At 36.9% G+C, this 23,249-nt stretch overlaps 2 protein-coding genes across 4 annotated transcripts in view; both read right to left on the bottom strand.

Annotated features, from left to right (window-relative positions):
- The window catches only part of MALRD1 (MAM and LDL receptor class A domain containing 1), a 619,714-nt gene that overhangs the window by 92,165 nt on the left and 504,300 nt on the right, over positions 1–23,249 (bottom strand). For 2 of the 3 annotated variants that reach the window (XM_078332925.1, XM_078332926.1), the window contains one exon: positions 20,768–20,834. The exons of the other annotated variant lie outside the window; for it this stretch is intronic. In XM_078332925.1, coding sequence (XP_078189051.1) covers positions 20,768–20,834 — 67 coding nt within the window. The remainder of the gene's footprint in view (positions 1–20,767; positions 20,835–23,249) is intronic. 3 annotated transcript variants of the gene reach the window in all.
- On the bottom strand, positions 12,043–15,240 carry LOC100412848 (intraflagellar transport protein 70B). Its single transcript, XM_002750085.6, has one exon. The coding sequence runs from the start codon at positions 15,027–15,029 to the stop codon at positions 13,032–13,034; it is 1,998 nt and encodes a 665-aa protein (XP_002750131.3). The 5' UTR covers positions 15,030–15,240; the 3' UTR covers positions 12,043–13,031.

Here is a 23,249-nt window from a genome sequence, read left to right as displayed (position 1 = left end):
CTACATCTCATCCTTTAGACCATCCTGTACTTCCATTTCCTAATTTTTACTTTCTGTTTGATTTTCTTTCTTAGAGAGCTCTGGATGATTTCTTCCCCAACCTCCATCCGCTCCCACCCCTGACCAACCCCTGGATAAAGCAAATTTTGAGAACTTAGTATTCATGAAGCTTCAATTACAAAAATAAAAAGTAAAATAAAATAAAATACAGCCAGGCTTCCTATTACTTGGGTCACCCACATGACAAAAAGGAAGTTAAACTGTTTGCTGACATGTCTCTTGTGGTTTGAGTCTGAGCTCCCTTCTCCAGGAGCCTGGCCAAATACCCAGCTTTCACAGATAATCTTTTGTGGGTGGTGACCTCACTGGAATCTGAGAGCAAAGGCCAAAATATATGCAATAATCATTGCAAACAAACCCCAGTTCTGGTGCAGGATTGCTAGCCTCACATTCCTGAAGAAGCTGGAAATGTGCTTTTTGGACAGTTTAATAGAATAGTAGGTCTCTTTTCTTAAAACAACACTTCTTCCAGACATTCCACTTCCTGCCCTTTACAGTACAACCATTTTGCAAGTGATTAAAAAGGCTCAGCATACTTTGATTTTTCCTTCTTCTTGATCATCCCTCATTCATACTCAATTATTACATTCTAAAATCTCTTTTCTAAATTCAGGCTACTCCCTGAATGCCATCTCACTTTACTTTTAGTGTCTATCACTTTTATTATTATTTTCAATCTCCCTAAACAATCTCTCTACTTTCATCCCCATCCCCATTTGTTTTGCCTGTGTATGTAACAAACTTGACATGTTTAATTCATGGAAAGTAACCAAAAGGAAAAAAGGAAAGAAGTAGCCTTTGGCATGTGACCTTATTCACAGCCTTTGCTTAAACACTTACTTATAAAACCTTGACATTCCTTTTACTGACAAATCAGCATGGACAGTTTTGCCATTGTTACTGAATTCTATGTTGTTGTTTTTTTCCGAGACTGAGTTTCACTCTTGTTGTCCAGGCTGGAGTGCAATGGCACAATCTCAGCTCACTGCAACTCTGCCTCCTGGGTTCAAGCAATTCTCCTTCCTCAGCCTCCTGAGTAGCTGAGATTACAGGCACACGCCACCACACCTGGCTAATTTTTTTTTTTTTTAGTAGAGATGGGTTTTCAGCATGTTGGCCAGGCTGGTCTGGAACTCCTGACCTCAGGTGATCCACTTACCTTGGCCTCCCAAAGTGCTGGGATTATAGGCTTGAACCACCATGCCCGGCCCACAGAATTCTTTTTTTTTTTTTTTGAGACAGAGTCTCGCTCTTGTTACCCAGGCTGGAGTGCAATGGCGCGATCTCAGCTCACCGCAACCTCCGCCTCCTGGGTTCAGGCAATTCTCCTGCCTCATCTTCCTGAGTAGCTGGGATTACAGGCATGTGCCACCATGTCCAGCTAATTTTTTGTATTTTTAGTAGAGACAGGGTTTCACCTTGTTGACCAGGATGGTCTCGATCTCTTGACCTTGTGATCCACCCGCCTCGGCCTCCCAAAGTGCTGGGATACGGGTGCAGCCGACTAGTTTACTTTTATTTCATCCTAAGTCATTTCTGGTCATAAAAACTTCCAGATAATTACCAATTTTGTATAGTTTTAAAATTTATTGACAAAATAATATAGTAATCTCATATTTAAAGGAAATCTACTCTGACTTACTTTTATTCTTTTTTCAATCCTGGAAATGTGTTTTTCTTGTAATTTGGTCAATTTTTACTACACATATTTATTTTGAGGATGAGTTGTTTGGGTATTTAAGTTTATGAGGAATTTTTTAAATCCACCTTTATTCATAAGAAAGATTGTTCTATACTTCTTCTGTTCTTTCCTTAAACAAACACTGTTGATACCAGCATTATTCCAATTTTGTCTATCTTCACATTTCCTTTGGGGATAGACTTCTCTTTTTGCTTACTTACCAAGGAATTATTTGCTTTATTGGAAAGTCAATAGGTAGTAAATATTCCTAACTCTGTTTGGCTGACAATGTATATTTCAACCCCCCTGTCTTGATAGAACCAGTTTACCAGGGCATGAATTTCTAGTTTAACAATTACTTTGCCTTAGTATTTTCTTTCTGTTGTCTTCTGAAATCGATTGTCCTGAGAGAATTCCATGCTCAATGCAGTTGCTAAAATTTGCATTACTTCTGTGAAGGCTTTTATTTTATTTTCCAAAAAATTAGCCTAGTGTAGTGGTGTGTGCCTGAAATCTTAGCTACTGGGGAGGCTGAGGCAGAAGAATTGCTTGAACCCAGGAAGCAGAGGTTGCAGTGAGCCAAGATTGTGCCATAGCACTCCAGCCTGAGTGACAGAGCGAGACTTCATTTCAAAAAAAACAAAATTAAGAATAAATAAATAAAATAAAAATTTAAATATTTTACTTTCATTGCTTTCCTGCAATTTTATGAGGCTACGTCGAGGTGTGGATTTTCAGTGTATGTTTTGCATTCATGTGTGTGAGAGTATTTTGTGTATTAATTTTGAGGTCATTTTATGCAAATTTTATGTAAATAAGAATTCTCAGCTATTTTATTCTTTCAGTATGTTTAGCCTAGACTTCTAAAAATCCCAGCAGCCATACATTGTAGCTCTTCCATCTATTCATCCATATATCACATATATCATAACTGTTCTTCTGTATTTTTTAATCTTTTTTTCTTTCTGTGTTGTATTGAGTGAATTCCTTAATGACATCCTTCACTTTATTACTTCTCTCTTCAACTGTATTTAACTTAGAATTGGATTTGATTTTAAATTTCCAAGGACTAGTTGTTATGCCCAAGTTTTCTTTAATCATCTGCTTTTTAACTTTTTATTTTAACTCTTTTTCTTATAAAATATATTTCTTCAAGTTTTTGAGAATCATACTTATTTAAACACATTTTCAGTTGGTTTATTCTTTTTGTTTTATTAGGAGCAAATTTTTCAGCTGCCAATTTCACTTACTGTCTTTTTACCAAGAGATTTTCTTACTGTCTTGGAGTTTTACTTTTGAGCTTCTTTTGAATTGAAGTTTTCTCCCTTAGGATGTATTTCTGTGCAGTGATTGTAGGGTTACTTTCCTTACGTTTTTTTCCACTCTCCAGTTAAGTCTTCTGCTGTTTCAAGGACCCTGTGCTGCCATCATCTTAGGGATTATTCCTATGGAAGGTCTGATCCAAGCACTAGTTGTAAGGCAGTCTGCAATCCTTGCTATGACAAATATTCAGTTCTGGAAAAGCTGCAGAGTAAGGTAAAATTGCACCATGTCTTTATCCTTATTCCATGGGTGCAGGACGTTGTTTGCACACCCATTTTCATATGGTGAACCTCTATTTCACCAATGTGGAAGCACTTTTTGTTGATTCTTTTAGTGGATAAGATGTCCAGACAATTTAGCTTTTTTTTTTAACAATCTTAATAGTTCCCTGGAATCTTCTGGAATCTACCTCTTCTTGCTAAGTTTTTATAGCATTCTTACTTTTTATAGCATATAATTATTTTATAGCTGTGCAGCCATGCTGAGGTCCCTGGTCTAGTTCACTCTGCTTGCTTTGCAAATGAGTATTATGGAAACTTAGCCCACATCTATTTTTTCCTTTCTTATCAACAAAACTCAGAACAATGTTGAGATGAAAAGCTGTCTGCATATTCCACAAGGATGACTTCTGGAATATAATTTAAAATAGGAATCAGTTTTGTCTTCCATGATCTTTAAACCCACTACACATGAATGACATTTCTAGCAGGCCTCATGACTTTCCTGATCACTCTTGGGTAAATGAATAAGATGATGGACACTCTAAGCCACAAATATGGGCCTAATTTTGTGATTTAAATGCTCAGTCTTCTGTAACAACCAAAACCTCAAATTCAGCAGCATTTCTTCCCCTCCAGAAAGTTGACAACCATCTGAGTAGGTGAGTTGGCATTTTCGTTCTTTAGCTACTCCAGTCCCAGTGCCTTCTACTCATCTGGCACTGGAGTCTGGGAAGGCAGCTAGGAAGGAGAGGAAGAACATTTTGATTTGAGTGTGCTTCCAGTTCTCTGGGCTGGCAGGTATTTTAAGAAGAAACTGAGTGGTCAGTGTGGTGGCTTAAGCCTGTAATTTATACTAGTTAAATATATACTGTAAATTTTTTAATATATATAATACCCTTTAACTTATTTTATGTATATAATTTTCATTCCCTTGACACCATTACATTCATAAACAATAGCAAAAACAATACATTATAATTTACATGGTAAGGAGAAAACTTCTTATATCATTTTTAATTTCAACAAATGAAAAGAATAATATATGTAAAGCCTTATTCTTATTACTGAAGTCTTTATTCAAACTAAACACATTCTCATTCTGACACTGTAACAGAAAAATATTGCTTTTTGGTTTTTATCTACAGAATGAAAAATATAACTCTTAGAAAGTGTTCTTATTCCAGAATGAGAATTCCCCTGTATATTCAGAAAGCATGCTACGTCAGTTCTCAAAATTGTTAGATGGTGGTAGCAGTAAAGTAAAAAACAGTTGCTATGAAGTGATATTATATGTTTTCATTCTGGATGCCCAAACAATAAATCTGAAAAAAAAAGTATTTTTTAATTCAATACCAAAATGCATGGTTATATAAGCATATATAAAAACTCTAACCACTGATCATGAATAGTCATAATTTAACCTTAAACTTGGGAGCAAAACCCATTTTCATTATCTCCTTCTTTTGCCTGCTGGAAATAAGTCTTTCTCTGGAAAATACAAAGGGATTTCCTACATAGCAGAATTAGAGACAGACAGCAGATTAGGGCAATGGCAAACATAAACTAGTGCTTTCAGAGGATAAGAAAAGTCCCACGGGGGTTTCAAAATTAAAATGCATTGAACTACTTAGACCTGTCAACATTTCACGACTAAGAGGGATAAGTTCAAAAAGTTCTACCTCATTTGCTAGATTTTGCTTCTGTAAGGCAGAGATCAGCCACCTAGCAACAGCACAAAAGCTTCTACTCTGACATAGTTAAACTCATGCTGGCTGAGCAGGAAGAAAAGCTGTGTAGGATCAGGGCAGAGCTGGATGGCCTGCCGTTCCAGGGCCACTGGGGAGGCCTGATTGGGGAAATTGTGAAATTCAGTCTGAGGAATGACTTTTTGTCAGCATTCTTAGAAGCTAGAGTCTCTTGAGCACCACCACTGAGCTGCATCTCTTGCTTCCATTCAGTAGAGTGCACTGGCCGCATACACACACATCACACACAGCAAAGAAAGAAGAGGTGTCATTTTCAACCAATAGCTACCCCATGAAGCTTGATCGTGCACGTACTAGGAAAACTGACAAAGTGAAAGCTGTGTATAAACATTTTCCTCTGCAGCTATTTTAAGATGGAGGATGGAGTGAGTTTTTTGAATCTGATTCTTATACTCTAGACAGCTATTTCTTGTTCTTTCTTTTAAAGCAAGTCCTCTGGCATTAGATACCGCTCCACAAATAACCTACCACTCTTCTCAGAGGACACAAATATCTACTTAACAATCAGGTCATACCAGAGACCTTGGAAAATATCTGGATCACAAATCCCTGTCAGCAATGACCAGTGAATGGAATCTGGGCCATGCCTTTCCTTAGAGGATGCCCTCCCTGGATGAGTCAACAGGTCATTCATTCCGGAGGTGCCAACTATGAAAGCTTATGGCTATCACCAGGAGCCTAAAAACCAGTCAACCGATAAGTGTACAAATATATCAAGAGGCTTTCTTTCTGGGAAAGGGGCAAAGAGGGAAGAATAGGTATTACTGTGCTTTTCATTTTTGTGACTCCATTGGCATATGTGATTGGAGTACAATCCAGCTCTGCAGACTAGGCAGGGACGAAGGCTCAGTGAGCTTGGAGAGAGCTGTTTGCTGCTTCGCCTTCAATCACATTCCTGGTCTGTCTTGCTTGCTTGGCACTGCAGGAGGCAGAAAGTGTGTAATGCTTTCTGACAACATGGAAAGAAAAACTGAGGGACGAGCACATTCATCCACAGGACACTTTGTTAAAAGCAGCCAACTGGTTCCGCCTTTTACTGTAAGAGATGTTTATATTTTTAAAAATACCAAAACTATTTTTCTCTTTTATTTTCTTACCTGAAAAATTAGCAACAAATGATTTTTAAAATCTTTTAAATACCTTTTTAAGTTATAAAAAGCAGTACCTGGTAAAATAAAAAGGCAAAAATTCCAGAATGAAATCTCCCTTTCCCCCAAGCCAATCTTCTACAGAGCTCACTAACCATTCTTAATAGTTTGATGTGTAACTCACTAGTCTCCTTTTTGTTTTTCATACACAGTTACATATTTTCTCCCTCTCCAAATAGGATCTTAGTATGCATGTCAATCTGGCATTTGCATTTTCACCTAACAATAGGGATACTTTTCTATGGCAGGGTTTATATCTTCTATTTTAAAAAGTTTACATAGTATTCCATGACACTATTTGAAACACTTAACTGTGTCTTCAATATGGTGCTATTGCAAAATACCAAGATCAATATGTTTATCTTTCTTGTTAATATGTTAGTAGGCTAGATTCCTAGGATTGAGATTGTTAAGAAATGTGCGTATTAAAACATGGAATGGCTATTGCCACTTTATTTTTCCTAAAAGTTGTATTTTTCTCCATGGTGTATATTTAGAAAAGTTATAGTCCCACAAGGTATAGATAAAAGGGACAGTGTTTCTATATTCTCACAAATAAAAGATATTACCAAAATTTTTTGTCATTGATAGATACAAACAGGATATCAATAACTTAATTTGCACTTATTTATTAGTTAGGCTGATTTTTTTTCAGATATGTGATGACCACTTATTTTCTTTTTTCTGTAAATAATATTTGTCTAGTTTATCTGTTACATAATTTTTATTGTTTTGAGGTTATACCATACATATTATGACTAATCCCCAGCTGTAGTGTACCCTGTACATTTTCCTCCTGGCCTAGATTTTTTTTTTCCCTCCAGACAGTCTTGCTCTGTTGCCTAGGCTTCAGTGCAGTGGCACAATCTTGGCTCACTGCAAAACCTCAGCCTCCCAGGTTCTAGGGATTCTCCTACCCCAGCTTCCCAAGTAGCTGAGATTACAGGTACCTGCTACCACTCCTGTATAATTTTTGTAGTTTTAGTAGAGATGGGGTTTCACCGTGTTGGCTAGGCTAGTCTTGTACTCCTGACCTCAGGTGATCTGCTCTCAATGGCATCCCAAAGTGCCGGGATTACAGGTGTGAGTCACCAAGCCCAGCCCTGTTATTGTTTTTCTAAACTTTGTTTATGGTGTCTTTTACCACACTAAATACTTTTGTTTAATAATCATCCATATGATCAAGTTTTCAAATTTGCTTATCTTTTATTTTATGGCTGCTTAGTAAGCTTAGAAAAGACCTTCAGACTTCAAGATTTTAAAATATTCCTGTATGCTATATTTTCTCTAAGAAATTTTATACTTTTCCCCTATATACACTTCTAATAATTATGAAATTAATTCTTGTGTATTATGTCAATAATAATTTACATTTTAAATTAATGGCTAACCAATTATCTCAATATCAATTATAACATAGTCCAACTCATCCATTCTCATTAACTTGAAACGCCACCGATTTTATACTAATTTTATGTAACTATATTAAGCTATTTGTAGACTTTTTATTATTTTCCAAGGCTCTATTTGTCTATTTCTGTTCCAGGTTCACAATATTTATTACAATGACTTTATGGCAAGCTATATTGTCAAGTATTGCAAACATCAATTTTAATTTTGGCTGTAAGTTTTATTTATTTTTTTCCAAGTGAACATTAAAATCCATTTGCCTATTTAGAAATCAAACAAAAATTTAAAATATTAATGATTTAATTAGCCAATTTAATTAATTGGCTAATGGTCATTTGTACAGTATTGAAAATCACTGATTCTAGAAAGTGACTTGTTCGTTTTTTTTCTATCCATTCATTTAGGTTAACTGTGAGGGTCCTTTATTTGAGCTTTTCAGCTTTCTTCAGGTGGGTGATGCACATGTATTGTTAGGTATAGGCCTATATTTATAATAATTGCTGCTATTTCAGAATGAAGCCCTTTTCCAATTATCTAGTTTAATTATTGTTTCTACTGGTGAAAAGGAAATTCATCTAGTCTTGTATATTTATCTTATGTCCATCCCTCTTGCTGAACCATTTTTTCGGTCAAACAGTTTTGCAGCAGATTTGCTTGGATTTCCTAGACTGTCAATATCTGCAAACATATTTGTTTCTTCTTTTTCAATATGTTTAGCTTCTACTTATTTTGGCTTGTACCTTTGGCTACAACTCCCTGAGCAAATAGAATAATCCAAGGCCTGTCAGACCTCCCCAACTTAAAAAAAAAAAAAATCCTGGTTTTAAGGGAAAATGGTTTCAGTTTTTTGACGGAAAACACATTGAAATTTTTTGGAGTGAAGGACCACAGTTTTGACTTTTAAATTTCTCCTATCTCCACCAATCTACTCAACTTTTATCCCTATTCTTGGGCCAATTTTATACTTTTCTACAAAATTGTCTTTTCCATGTGTTAGATTTGAAAACAACACACCACTCTGCATGGCCTCTCAAGCTTACTACCTAAAAGACATCTAAATATTCTCTACTTTAAATTGACTTTTTGAAACTTTGGAATTATTTTCCTTTGCAAAACATTCCAGTGCCATTATGACTATTTTTGTTAGTCCTTAACACTTGAATACTATGTTATGTTTGAAAAAATAACAGCAGAGGCCATGGTCTTACGTTTTGATGATTTGTTCTGTATTCCACCTCGTTAAGAATGACTGTTGGTTGCTATGGAGATGATTTAGCTGATGTTAAATATGCAATTGGTGAACATATTACTAGTGTCTCCCACTTAGATACAAAATTTTTTAGAAATATTCTTCAGTAAAAATAACAATTATTAATAATACATTTCAGCAACTGCAGTTTTAATTCACAGTTTCACATGGCAGAGAAGGTTAGTTTTAAGCAAATGTCCATTTTCATCCTCTACATTTGAGAGCGGTTAGGTAATTGTTTGAAGTCATGGAGTTAGTTAGCAGTGGAGCTCATATCAAAACCCAGGTCTGCCTGTTTTTAGAATTATATCTCTTTCCTTTATTGTAAACTGCACTGCACACAGCATACAATCTATATGCCCATGGGTTCAGGGAATGTTCGAGAGAGGAGATTCTATATGAACTGGGATGTGAAGGATGAATCTGGAGTTTTTGAGTCAGTCAAGGTGGGAAAGCATAAAATAGGCAAAAGGAACCATATGATTCTCATGCGAACAAAACCGCACGGTGTGTTGAAGAAAAAGAAACAGCCAAATGCAAATAAAGCTAAGTTTTAGATTTTCTTTAAGGCATTTTATTCAAATTTGTACTCATAGTATCATGCAACCCTAGAATCATAAGCCATCTAGTCAAATCTCCAGAGACAACATCCACAAGGGTTGAGCAGAGATTGTAGCCAAAGAACTAGGTTTGAATCTGGACTCAAGCTCTGTCTTATTTTTTTGGCTCTGGGAAAAGTACTTCATTTCACTAAGTCTTTCTCTCTCTCTCTCTCTCTCTCTCTTTAAAATAGGATTTTGTTCAGTCACGCAAGCTAAAGTGAAGTGATACGATGACAGCTCACTACAGCCTGTGCTCAAGCAATCCTCCCACTTCTGCCTCCAAACTGCTGGTATTACAGATGTGAGCCACTGTGCTCAGCCTCATCTAAATGTTCCCCATCATTGTTTTTTTCTTTTTTGAGACAGTCTCACTCCATCACCGAGGTTGGAATGTGGAATGCAGTGGTCTGATCTCCGCTCACTGCAACCTCCACCTCCCAGGTTCAGGTGATTCTCCTGCCTCAGCCTCCAGAGCAGCTAAAATTACAGGCACGTGCCATCACCCCTGGCTAATTTTTGTATTTTCAGTAGATGAGGTTTCACTATGTTGGCCAGGCTGGTCTCGAACTCCTGATCTCAAGTGATCCACCTGCCTTGGCCTCCCAAAGTGCTGGGATTATAGGCATGAACCACCATGCCCACCCTAAATGCTCCTCATCTTAAGTGCTAAATGACACATACTGTTATCTGCTCTACAGGTTTATGTCATGATCATAGGTATGTCAAATACTTAAGTGGTGCTTGACATGTAATTATCAACAATAACACACTTTTTAGGTTATTTTTAAATTTGAGTCAAGTGAGTGAAAGGAAGCCACAGAACAGGTTCAGTGATGATAAATATACTTTTTTCATTTTCCTTTAGTTTTCCCCAGAAAATAACTCTGCTACACCTGGCCCAAGGGATACTTCTTAACTGTTCTGTGTTCCCCTTGCACTCCATTGTATGGGTGTATCATATAATAGATTATTCATCCTATAGGTGGACGTTTAGGTTGTTTCCAATATTTTGAAATTATAAAAGTGACAGAGTGAGTAGCCTTACAGACATGTATAGTGTTAGAACTGTACCTAAAGAATACATTCTATAAATGGAATTGTTAGGTCTAAAAGTAAATGAATATGTAGTTTTGTTAGACATTACCAAATTCACCTCCATAGAATCATACCAATTTGCATTAGCAATTAGCAAAGTGTGTGTTTCTTCACAACTTTGCTATCAGAATATGTTGCTTATTCAAGGATAAGAAATGACATCTTAGCATGGTTTTAATTTGCTTTTTTAAAATAAATGAATTTCTTTCATATGTTTATGCACTGTGATGGTTAATTTTATGTTTTAACTGACCTAAGGGATGACAAGATAGTTGGTAAAGTATTATTTCTGGGTATGTCTCTCAGGATGTTTCCAGAAGAGATCAGCATTTGAATCAGCAGACTGGGCAAAAAAGATTCACCTTCACCAATGAGGGGAGGCTTCATGAAATCTACTGAGAGCCCAAATAGAATAAAAAGGTGAAGAGAAGGGGAACTGATTCCTTCTTGAGGTGGCACAACCATCTTGCTGCTCTTAGACATCCGAGGTCTTGGTTGTCAGACTTGAGATTTTGGATGTACACCAGCCATCCCCAGTTCTCAGGCCTACAGTCTTGGACTGGGAGCTACAGCATTGGCTCCTCCGGTTTTTAGTCCTTCAAACTGGGACTGAATTACATCACTGTATTTCCTGGTTCTTTAGTTTGCAGATGGCATGTTGTGGGACTTTTCAATGTCCATTATCACAGGAACCAATTCTCACAATAAATCTTTGCTTACATATATATCCTACTGGTTCTGGTTCTCTGGAGAACATTAATCATTCTCTTTATTTTAAAATGAATTTTTTGTCCCTTTCTTCTCAGTGATATCTGGGCTTTTCCTGCACATTAAAATAGTTCTTTATTTATTAGGGATATTTGTCCTTTTTCTGATACATGCAACATAAATATTTTCTCTCACACTGCCAGTTGTCTTGATACTGCTTATGGTGGCAATTGTTGTCATAAGAAAGGTTAAAAAAAAAATTTTTTTTTTGTAATTAACATCTGTCTTCAACTGCAATTGCATTTCAGTCATTAACAAAAAGCTTTTTCCTACATTCAAAATATAAAGAAATTCATTTTGTATTTCTTTTTTTTTTGAGACGGAGTTTCCCTCCTGTTACCCAGGCTGGAGTGCAATGGTGCAATCTCGGCTCACCGCTACCTCCGCCTCCGGGGTTCAGGTAATTCTCCTGCCTCAGCCTCCCGAGTAGCTGGGATTACAGGCGCGCGCCACCACGCCCAGTAATTTTTTTGTATTTTTAGTAGAGACGGGGTTTCACCATGTTAACCAGGATGGTCTCGATCTCTTGACCTCGTGATCCACCCGCCTCGGCCTCCCAAAGTGCTGGGATTACAGGCTTGAGCCACCGCATTTTGTATTTCTTTAGCGTGTATGGTTTCGCTTTGAACTCTGATTTAAGTGAAGATTACCTTTGTGTATAAATAGTGTGAGGTATGGTTCTAAGTTTAACTTTTTCCAAATTCTTTTTTTTTTTAACCTTTTTGGCCAGGACTGGTGGCCAAGATTTTTTCCTTATCCAAGAGTTTACAACATGGAAACACTGTATATCCAGCATATCCTAAATTGCAAACACAAAGGTAGGAATTAAGAACTGAGTTCTAGCTGGATCCAGTGATTTGTGCCAGTAGTCCCAGCTACTTGGGAAGCTGAAGTGGGAGTATTGCTTAAGTGCAGGAGTTAGATACCAGCCTGGGCAACAAACATAATAAAACCTTTGGCTCTTAAACAACCAAACCCCTGAATTCTCAGGATACCTCTGTTATATGTCATAGAGATAAATATTTAAAAAGTTATTATGGAAAATAGTAACAGTGTATTTTGTCCATATATGTATTAAAGGGAGCAAAAGAAAACCAGGGAAAATTGTTCTTTGATAATTGTTCATTGTCTCTACATTATAGCACCATAATTTTGTTAAAGCAACAAAATTTTTTACTGACTTTTGCGTGTTAAAAAAATAAAATAAAATAAACACAACCTAAGGAATTTTGGTTAGGTAAAGCATTATATCCATATTAGAAAACACTGTCAAAATATCCTGAAGTCTATATAAAAAGCATGAATTACAAATTAATGTGACAGTAAATTGTGAGAATAGAACACGCAATCCCTGAAATGATTAGACTGCTCTTAACTACTACTGAGATACTGCTTGGCCCCTGAAAGAGGTAATGCTTGTGCAAAGGCCCCTCAAGCTACATCAGAGCACAAAAGACAACAAAGGAAAGGAAACAAAGTCATTACAAGTTCTGATAGAAACATCTCCTATAAGTTTGAAATTTTTCCTAACTCCTTCTGGGGTAAAAGTTATTAGAATATTTCACTTTGTGGGAAACTTATCAGCAGCAAAAGTTTAAGCTACTTAAGTGTACAAATCTCAACATGTAACAAATATAAAGATGCCAAAAGTTAAAGCAATGCAAATTTACATTATAAACCATTTGATACATGCCATTATTAGCTATTACTATATATTCCATCCTATAATCTCATAAATCAAAGCTTTTAACTGCCTAGACTCATATGTGACTGTATTCTTTCCAACATGCATTCTTTCTTCTTCCAGGGGTTGCTCAATAACAGCAGGTATGTTTCTGCCATGAAGTTCACAGTGTTCTAGAAACTGGACACATTCTTGAATAACATTGTCATGAATGACTATCATGTGTTTTGACATGTTTTCTAACAGGGACAGGAAGCATCTTTTGGCATAATACCAGGTATCTGTTCCCAGCTTTTTATTATAAGGCTCCAAACTTTTGATAACTCGAGAAATACCAAACTCATAGTTTCCTTTGGCGCAATAAAGAGTTCCTATCACCAAATTCACAATGCAGAGATGGTACATTTTCTTATCTGGGTCATCATAAGAGAGCTGCTCTTCCTCCTTTTCAATCTTCCTCATCAACTCCTCTGCTTCTTCATTTTGACTTGTCATAATATAGGAAACACAGAGATTAGCCAGTACAATAGCACTGACACTCAGGATGTTATCATAATGTTTCTTAACTATGGGTTCATAGAAACCAATGGCTTCTCTATATTTGTTTTCCTGCATGAATAGAACGTGAGCCACATTCAGCTTCCACACATCATGGTTGCTACAAAATTCCACAGATTTGCGGAAGATCTTCTCCACCATTGCATAATTTTCAAAGTTCCAGTAGATTTTTGCCTGAGCCATCAACACAGGAATATACTTCTCCAGGGTTTCATCATATTCATTCACTGCCTTTTTGATAGCTTCATCATCTCTATTGTGTCTTGCTTCCTGTACTTGTATGGTGAGTTTCCGGAGGACCTCAGTCAGCATCCCTGCTAGCCCATCAAGCTTTACGAAAGCCTCTTCAGGAGCTGTCTGGCAAGTGATCACGGCGTCCAAGAAGTCATAGAGATAGGGTGTGAGGAACTTATAAGTCAAATGGGCATTTTCTGCCAGGACATCTGCTGCAAGGTCAAAATACTCATACTTACAGTAGAGCAGCAACAGGTTGCCAAAAGTCTCTGGAGGAAAGGGATTCTGTTGGAGCAGAAACTGTAGCTTTTCAAACCCTTCTGTAGGTCTGCTATCAATGTTCATTAGTGCCTGGTTGTGCAGAGTCACAGGGTCCAACTCTTCCTCTGCCCTGGGTGGCATGTCAGTGAGGGCTTCTTGAGCTGCCTCATAGTTTCTCAATTGGTATTCTATGGCTGCCTTAAGGTTGAAGGCTTCCACCAAAGCTGTCTGGTGGAGGACTAAGGTGTTGCCTACACTGCGAACATCAATGCCCTCAGTGGTCATGCCCACACCTAGCTGAGGGTACTGGCGGATACCACGCTCAATAATCTCAGCGATATGCTTCAGCGCTGAGACATACTGCCGGCTGCTGTAATAGGCCAAAGCCAGGTTGTAGGAAAGGTCAGGTTGGTAGCCTGAGGCCTGCAGGGCTGCAAAAAACTTGGAGCACGCAGCTTCATACTTTCCCTCCTTGTAGAGCAAACAACCCAGGTTGACCTGGCCATCAGTCTCATTCTCGGCCCCACTATCTTCTCCCCCTTCCCCACTCAGCAGCTGCTCCACCAGGCTCCTGGACCCTGGCAGATCGCCCTCACTGTATTTGATGGCAGCTTGCAGGCGGAGGACCCGGCTGTGGTAGGCGGGGTTATCCAGGAGAAGCAAGGCCACCCGGGTGGCCTCCGGATAAAGGCAGGCCTTGTATAGGGCCTGGGCCTGATACGGGCGGTACTGCTCCAGTTCCGGGTGCAGCTGGCCCAGCTGCTCATAGCACTCGGCGGCCAGCCTGAACTCCTGTAGGCGGTAGTAGCAGTAGCCCAGCAACGACAGGCCGGCGCGGCTCCGCGGGCTCCGCTGCAGCTCTCGGTCCAGCAGCTGCACCGCCTCGGCGTAGCGAGCATCGCGGATGAGCCGATACACGACCGCGGTGAACTCACCGTCGGGGACTTGCGAGCCGTTGAGGCCCGCCATAACCGCCGCGGCTGTTATGTCTGGGTACCACGGCAACACGCAACCGGAAACGGAAGACTGCCGATTACTTTGCTGCAAGAAATCTGTTAGGAATAAAAAGGGACTATTCTCTTCAGTCTCTGAAGTTCGGTTTGATCTTCAAAGACTCTGGACTGCTGAGTGACAGCAGTCAGGTGGGGAAAAGCTACTTCTCGGGGCCGTTCAGAAACCTATCCTCCACTTTTTCCAAATTCTTAACTAGTTGTCCCAACACTCCCTTTTAAAAGTTCATCTTTGTCCAGCAATTCGAGATGCCATCTTTATCATTTACTAAGTTTTCATATGTACTTGGATACATTTTTTTACTTTGTACTCTAGTCTGCTAGTCTGAAATGTCGAATTGTCTATTCAAATACCTGCATAACACTGCTTACTAATAAAAGTTTTATTCTATCTATATTGGTAGGCTACTCAGATTCTCATCGCTTGATTTTTTTTTCTCAGTGTTTTACTAGCTATTGTTCCACTTATTTTTCCATATGAATGTAATACCTAATTGTTTACCCCTATGAAGAGCTTGCAGATCTTTTTGCTGAGACTGTGTTAAACTTACAGAATTACCTAGGGAGAAATAATATCTTTATGATATTGAGTCAGCTCTCCAGGAAAGAGCTGACTTTTTTTTTTATATATTTTATATATTTTTAAAATATAAAATGTTTTTCCAGTTGTTTAAGTTCTTCAAGGTTGTTTTTATTATATAAATTTGGTTTTATTTTATTAAATGTATTTCTAAATATTTTATCTTTTTGTTGTCAATGTGCATAGTTTTATTTTTCATTTTTTCCTTTTAATAGTTTCATCTATGTACGTACACGATTAATCTAAGAATACTAATTTTATAGCCTCCAAACTCACTTACTAAATTGTTTTTATTGTTTTAATTAACTTTTATCAATTCTCTAGGGTTCTCCAGGTAAACCATCATGACAACTTAACTTCTCTTCTAATTCTTAATAACTTGTTTTCATATTGGTGACTACCTCCAGTACAATGTGAAATATCAGTGAAACTAGTGGTTATACTTGCTTTGTTTCTAATTTTAATGGAATTGCTTTTTACAGTTTTCTCTTAAGGAAAATGTTTTCTTTTAAGGAAAATGCTACATTTAGGAATAGGGAATATAGAGTTTACCATATTTCAAAAAATATCCATAAATTTACATTTTCCATAGTGCCTCTTTTTAAAATATAAGGAGTGGATATTAATTTTTTCAAAGACTTTTTCACAACTCTGGAAACACTCAGAAGTCTAATGCAATCCAAATTCCTTGTCCTCTTGTGTTATTTGGTTCTCTTCCTAGAGGCCATGAAGATTTTTTTCTGTATCTTAAAGTTTATTATTTTTACCAGGATACGCATTGGAGATTTTTGGTTTCATGTTAAATTTTTCAGGTACTTGCTGACTTCTTCAATATGTAAATTCAGGTCTCTTCTCAGTTTTGAAAAAGTTCACTTAAATTATAGTTTAAATGTTAGTTCTGTTCTACTATTTTATTTTCCTCTTTAGGCACTCCAGTCATATGCATGCTCTTTTTCTTCCACTTTAACTACTTTTTCTTTGATTCTTCTTACTTTATCTCATTTCTGTTTCCAAAGTTATTTTTTCCACCTTTGTTAAAAACATCTAAATATATTTACATTTGAATATACCATCCCTTAAAAACATTAATTTAATCTTTACCCTGTCAATATTTTTTTTTCCCTAGGTTCAATTAATTCAGTGAATCCAGCCAATTTATTTCCTTGGGCTCTACTGATTCTTACTGTTTTATTGCCCATTTTTATATTTAGACTTTAAAATTTTTATATTGAAGTATTGCATGTGTTTGTTTTGAAATATTCCCAATTATATAGTTTTATAAACAATGATTAATTTAGCTTTGAATTGGAGTTCAGGGTCTTACAGTATTTTGCTTTTTACACCATGTTTCTTTGTTGTTTTTTGGGTGGGGAGGGGAAGTATTCTAACTGAACCTTTTTTTTTTTTTTTTTTTTTTTTTGTATTTTTAGTAGAGACGGGGTTTCACCATGTTGACCAGGATGGTCTCGATCTCTTGACCTCGTGATCCACCCGCCTCGGCCTCCCAAAGTGCTGGGATCACAGGCATGAGCCACCGCGCCCGGCCCTGAACTTTATTTTTAACAAAGGCTTTATGTGAATGAAAATTTCATTTGTCTCTTGATTTTACAGAATTTGAGATAGTTTACAAGATTTCTAATTTAAGAGAACCCTCTTCTGTCATTGTAATAAAATGGAATTTCTCTAATAGATTACCTTTTCTTCTTGGTAGTTGCTCTGACCTATAAACTGGAGAGTAATTACTCTTTACTATGATGAATACATCATATGCTTACTCAATACTTCTTGTTGCATACATAGAATATCCCCACTAATTCTTTTTTGAATGGTACTTTGGGTTATGATGAGGTCATTTTCTCATATTTCAATACATTTCAAGAATATATTTCAGGCCGGGCGCGGTGGCTCAAGCCTGTAATCCCAGCACTTTGGGAGGCCGAGGCGGGTGGATCACAAGGTCGAGAGATCGAGACCAACCTGGTCAACATGGTGAAACCCCGTCTCTACTAAAAATACAAAAAATTAGCTGGGCATGGTGGCGTGTGCCTGTAATCCCAGCTACTCGGGAGGCTAAGGCAGGAGAATCGCCTGAACCCAGGAGGCAGAGGTTGCGGTGAGCCGAGATCGCGCCATTGCACTCCAGCCTGGGTAACAAGAGCGAAACTCCGTCTCAAAAAAAAAAAAAAGAATATATTTCAACATATTGATGGTTTTCTTTGAAATTACAGGACTTTTCCTTTACATTCATTTACCATTTCTTTTGTCAGCATATTATTCAAATAACTCTTGTAATGCCAGGTATATATTAGGGACTGGTCATGAAAAGGTATTAAAAACATGGTCTTTATTTTCTTGGACCACGGTCTTCAAAATTTTACTCTAAACACTGCCAAGATGAAAAAGTGAAAAGTAAAGATTATCACTTTATTGTCTTTTAAGTTCCAGGTTAAAGTGCCTTTTTAATATGAGGGATTTCAAATTTACAAGAAGAAAACAAACAACCCCATTAAAAAGTGGGCAAAGGACATGAACAGATCATTTTCAAAAGAAAACATACATGCAGCCAATAAGCATACGAAGAAAAGCCCAATATCACTGATCATTAGAGAAATGTAAATCAAAACCACAATTACATAACATCTCACACCAGTAAGAATGGCTATTATTTAAAAGTCAAAAAATATCAGATGCTGGCAAGGTTGTGTAGAAACAGGAACACTTATATACTGATGGTGAAAATGTAAATTAGTTCAATCACTGTCAAAGAAGTGTGGTGATTCCTCCAAGAGCTAAAAACATAACTACCATTGGATCCAGCAATCCCATTACTGGATATATACCTAAAGGAATATAATTTTTTCTATCATAAAGCCACCTGCACATGTGTGTTCATTGCAGCACTAGCAATCCCATTACTGGATATATATCTAAAGGAATATAAATTTTTCTATCATAAAGGCATCTACACATGTATGTTCATTACAGCACTGTTCACAATACCAAAGACATGGAATCAATCTAAATGCCTATCAAAGGTAAACTAGCTAAAGGAAATGTGGCACATATACAGCATGGAATACTATGCAGCCTTATAAAGAATGAGATCATATCCTTTGCAGGAACATGAATGGAGCCACAGGCCATTATCTTCAGCAAAGTAACACAGGAACAGAAAACAAATACTGCATGTTCTCACTTGTAAGTGTGAGCTACATGATGAGAACACATAGATATACAGAGAACAACAGACACGGAGGCCTACTGAATCATGGAGGGTGGGAGAAAAGAGAGGGTCAAGCAAAATAAAAAATGAGCACCAGGCTTAGTATTTGGGTGTTCAAAATCCCCCATGATGAATTTACTTCCGTAACAAACCTACTAAACCTACACATGAGTTCTACTTTTTGCCTGATATACTACTGTATGTTTTAAAAAGATTTGACAACCCACATATATTCCTTTTTCAGTTCATAATTTTAAAGAAAGAAAAATGTGAATGAAATGGCTAACATATTACAATATGGAAAAAGTTTCAAAAGTCATTTTTTCATACCTACATTCTAGGCAGCACTAATTCCAATATTTGTTTGCATTGATGTTCATTATATTATTTCACTATTGGTAAAGTATTATTTGCTATTAAAAATAATACTTTAGAACATGTGACTGACTTTCTTAGTAGTGAATTCCTTTCTATATTTTTTTCCATTGACCTCCTTTCTTCTCTCAATTTTCTGTCTCATCTCCCTCACCTGAGAGTTGTCCCATTTGAGAGAAACAAGTTTAGGACTTCAGCATCTGGATTTTAATTTTTAAAGTTTAATTGAGACCATGAGGATGTTGCCAAGAATGTAAAGCTCTTTTCTTGCTCTTTCTGGGAGTTTTCTGGCCTATTAGAGTTGAAGAGGACAAAAATCAAACCTCTGTACTGTAAGCAATTGACATTAAATAATGTTATCCACTCAGCTAACATTTAATAAACATTATTTACAGCATCATTCTCAACTTCTTTCAGGAGATTTTAGAAATTAATATTATATATCCTGTCTTTCCATCAAGTAATAGTTTGTGATAAATTAATTTCCATGGAAACTGATATGGGGAAAAGTATAATTTTGCTGATATATTGAGAAATAAATTTTGTAAAGCATTGAAAGAGAAAACCCTTCCAAGAAACTCATTAGTAATTACATGTCAACAATGTTACACTAAAACAGTATCCAAATACAGTCATCATAAAATTTTTGTTATTGTTTTATTTGGTAGATGTTTTTGTTTTTAGGAATAAACTACTTTTCTACATTATGTGTGTTGATTCCTAAAGAAATAAGGACTCAAACAACTATTAATTATTGTTTCCCAGATACCTTTGTGTGTCTCATAATGACCTGAGTAGCAACCTTCAATGAGTTTTCTAATAAGGAAAGTGATATGTTCATTGGTATACTAGATTATAAAGTCATAAACAAAAATATAATGAAATATGCATCATTTCCTTTGGAGTTTATGAAATTGTTTTGCACAGTTCCCTAAAGGGTGAGAGAAGAAATCAAGCCATCTTTGAGATGCAATACAAATATTTCCCCAGAGAAATCACAAGGCCTATTTTTGTTTACTCTTACTTTGAGTATGCAAATGTATTTCTTATCTATACCTTAACTCTACTTATAAATACCCACTGCATACACCAGCAAATGGTCTTATTTATAAATTAATTTCATCCTTTATTGTTAAAGAGAAATATAAACATTGAAATAAAGAGAGAAAATGCAGCCACAAGGTTTCTCTGAAACAGAAAGATATTCATATAAGAAAAAATCTTGCAAAAACCTGATATAAGTATTAAATGCAAGGAATAGTGAATATTATCAAAATTATATATTCCACATATAAAATGTTGAAAAATATACACAGTCTTAATAAATAACAGATATTTCTCTGAAATGCACTCACATATTCCTATACCTTATTCAGGAAAATAAATGTAAATAGTGCCATTATCCACTATTTTACCTTACTAACCACATACTGATTGATGCTCTATCCTATCAGCCTATAGAAAAATAAGTAAGCAAGTTTCAACAAATGTTAAAAAATAATTAAACAATGCTCCTTACCGACACATAGGACCATTCTTCTCCACTACACAAATCCCACCATTTCTGCAGTAATTTAATGGACATTCTAAAAAGAAGCATCATAAAGACGCCAGTTGATTATATATAGTATTAGGAGGAAGGAGAAGATATCACTATTTTTCATTACATTAAACCTAATCTCTGAGAGTAAATTGCTTTCCAGCTGCAAAAAGCAAAAGAATTCCCATAGGCCACTTTCCTGTACTCCCTCCAAATTTGTTCATCGGCCCCTGCTGCCCTGAATGTGTTCACGCCCTTCACATGCCTGAATGATCCACAAGAAGAGAAGACTTTAAAAAATTATTAGTTTGGCCGGGTGCGGTGGCTCAAGCCTGTAATCCCAGCACTTTGGGAGGCCGCGGCAGGTGGATTACGAGGTCAAGAGATCGAGACCATCCTGGTCAACATGGTGAAACCCTGTCTCTACTAAAAATGCAAAAAATTAGCTGGGCATGGTGGCGCGTGCCTGTAATCCCAGCTACTTGGGAGGCTGAGGCAGGAGAATTGCCTGAACCCAGGAGGCAGAGGTTGCGGTGAGCTGAGATCATGCCATTGCACTCCAGCCTGGGTAACAAGAGCAAATCTCCATCTCAAAAAAAAAAGTATTTGTTTGTTTTGTTTTGCTATTTTTTCTTTCTCTTTCTTCTTCTTCTTCTGCTTCTGCTTCTTCTGCTGGTTTTGCTTTTCTTCCTCCTCCTCCTCCTCTCCCTCTCTCTTTTTTAATATTTATTTGTTTGTTTGTTTGTTTATTTTTTGAGGCAGGGTCTTACTCTGTTATTCAGGATGGAGTACAATGGCATAAACACAGCTCACTACAGCCTCAACCTCCTAAGCTCAACCAAGCCTTCCACCTCAGCCTTGAATAGCTGGGACCACAGGTGCCCACCACTACGCTTGCCTAATTTAAAAAATTTTTGTAATGGTGGGATCTTGCCATTGTTTCCCAGTGTGGTCTTAAACTCTTAGCCTCAAGCAATCTTCCCACCTCAACTTCCCAAAATGCTAGGATTACAGGTCGGAGCTATCACATCTGACCTCTTCTTTTTTCAATTGAAATATAATAAATATAATAATTTTTCATATTTATGGAATAAAAAGTTTATACATATATACACACATATATATGTATATGTATATATGTAATATATATGTGTGTATATATATATAGTGTATAGTGACCAGATCTGAGCAATTAGAAAATCTATGATCTCAGAAATTTATCATTTATTATGTTGAGAACATTTGATATCCTCCTTGGAACTGTTTAAAACTATATGATATACTATTGTTAACTGTAGTCAACCCACAGTGCTTTAGAACAATAGAACTTCTCCCCTGGATTGGGTATCATCTACTTATTTACAATGTGTCTGCATGACACATTTGTGATGATAATAAAGCGTTTTGTTTACTGAAACATTTCTCCAGTTCTACACAACAGTCCCTATGTCATGACAGACAAATGTCTTTGTGATAAGTCACTCATTTATGAGCATGTAGATGTCCTACCTCTGCATCAGTGATCAATTTCAGCATAACTCAGGTTTGTCCCTTGTCCTTCTATTTTATTGCTTGTGTCACTCCCTAGTTCTAGTTCAACGAGAACATTTATTTTCAACGGTGGTTGGCTTATAGGTTAAAAAGATGCTAAATATCTTCACAGAGTAACTATTGTGAGAGTGGTTAGCCCATTTAGCTCCTGAGGTTGTGTTCATTGAACTGCCTCCTTATACCCTTATGACACACCTTGACCCATGAAAGCCTGTCAATTCCCCTATTTAGTAAGACCCAAGTTGCTCCCAGGTTTTTTGTTTTTACTTGACATATTGTAATTGTACATATTTATGGGGTATAATTCAACACCTTTCTTGCAGGATACCAGTCCTCCCTTGTTGGTTAACTCCAACACTGGATTATAATTTCCTCTATCTTTAATTCTAATTGAACAAATCTATTCTGAGCACCTATTAAATGTCTGGCATTGGGCTGGGCACTGGAAATAAAATAAACTAAGTCAACTTAGTTTAGTTGTTAAGACTGAGGGCACAGGAGCCCAGTTGCTGAAGTTGGAATCTCAGCTCAATTTATTAGCTGAGTAGTATTGGGTAAAGTAGTTAATCTCTCTGTGCTTCTGTTTGCTTTCTGTAAACAAGGTTAACAAATAATAACTATCTCATAGGGTTGTGAGCATGTTAGAACAACCAGTTAGTATGAATTTAATAAAAGTTGACTTTAAAAAGAGATACAGCCATGGTCCCTGCTCCTACTGTCCTTCCAGATGAAAAACAAAGTGTGAGTGCGGCATTAATATGCCAAACAAAAGTAACATATTGGGAAGAATGTTCTAAGGGTGATGGGAGCACCAAGAAGAGCACTCTGGTCACATATGGGGAGTAAGAAAAGCTTTCCAGAGAGAATCCATAGCTATTTATTTGGGCAGTAGTGTGCACGTGCGTGTAAA

Source organism: Callithrix jacchus, chromosome 7 (assembly GCF_049354715.1).
Source record: "Callithrix jacchus isolate 240 chromosome 7, calJac240_pri, whole genome shotgun sequence".
NCBI classification, from domain to species: Eukaryota; Metazoa; Chordata; class Mammalia; order Primates; family Cebidae; genus Callithrix; species Callithrix jacchus.
The sequence above is the reverse complement of the archived record's forward strand: the minus strand, read 5'-3'. Positions and strand labels throughout refer to the sequence as shown.

Bases quoted from the DNA above. Each gene is read 5' to 3' on its own strand.
- LOC100412848 (XM_002750085.6), bottom strand. From the start codon at position 15,029: ATGGCGGGCCTCAACGGCTCGCAAGTCCCCGACGGTGAGTTCACCGCG.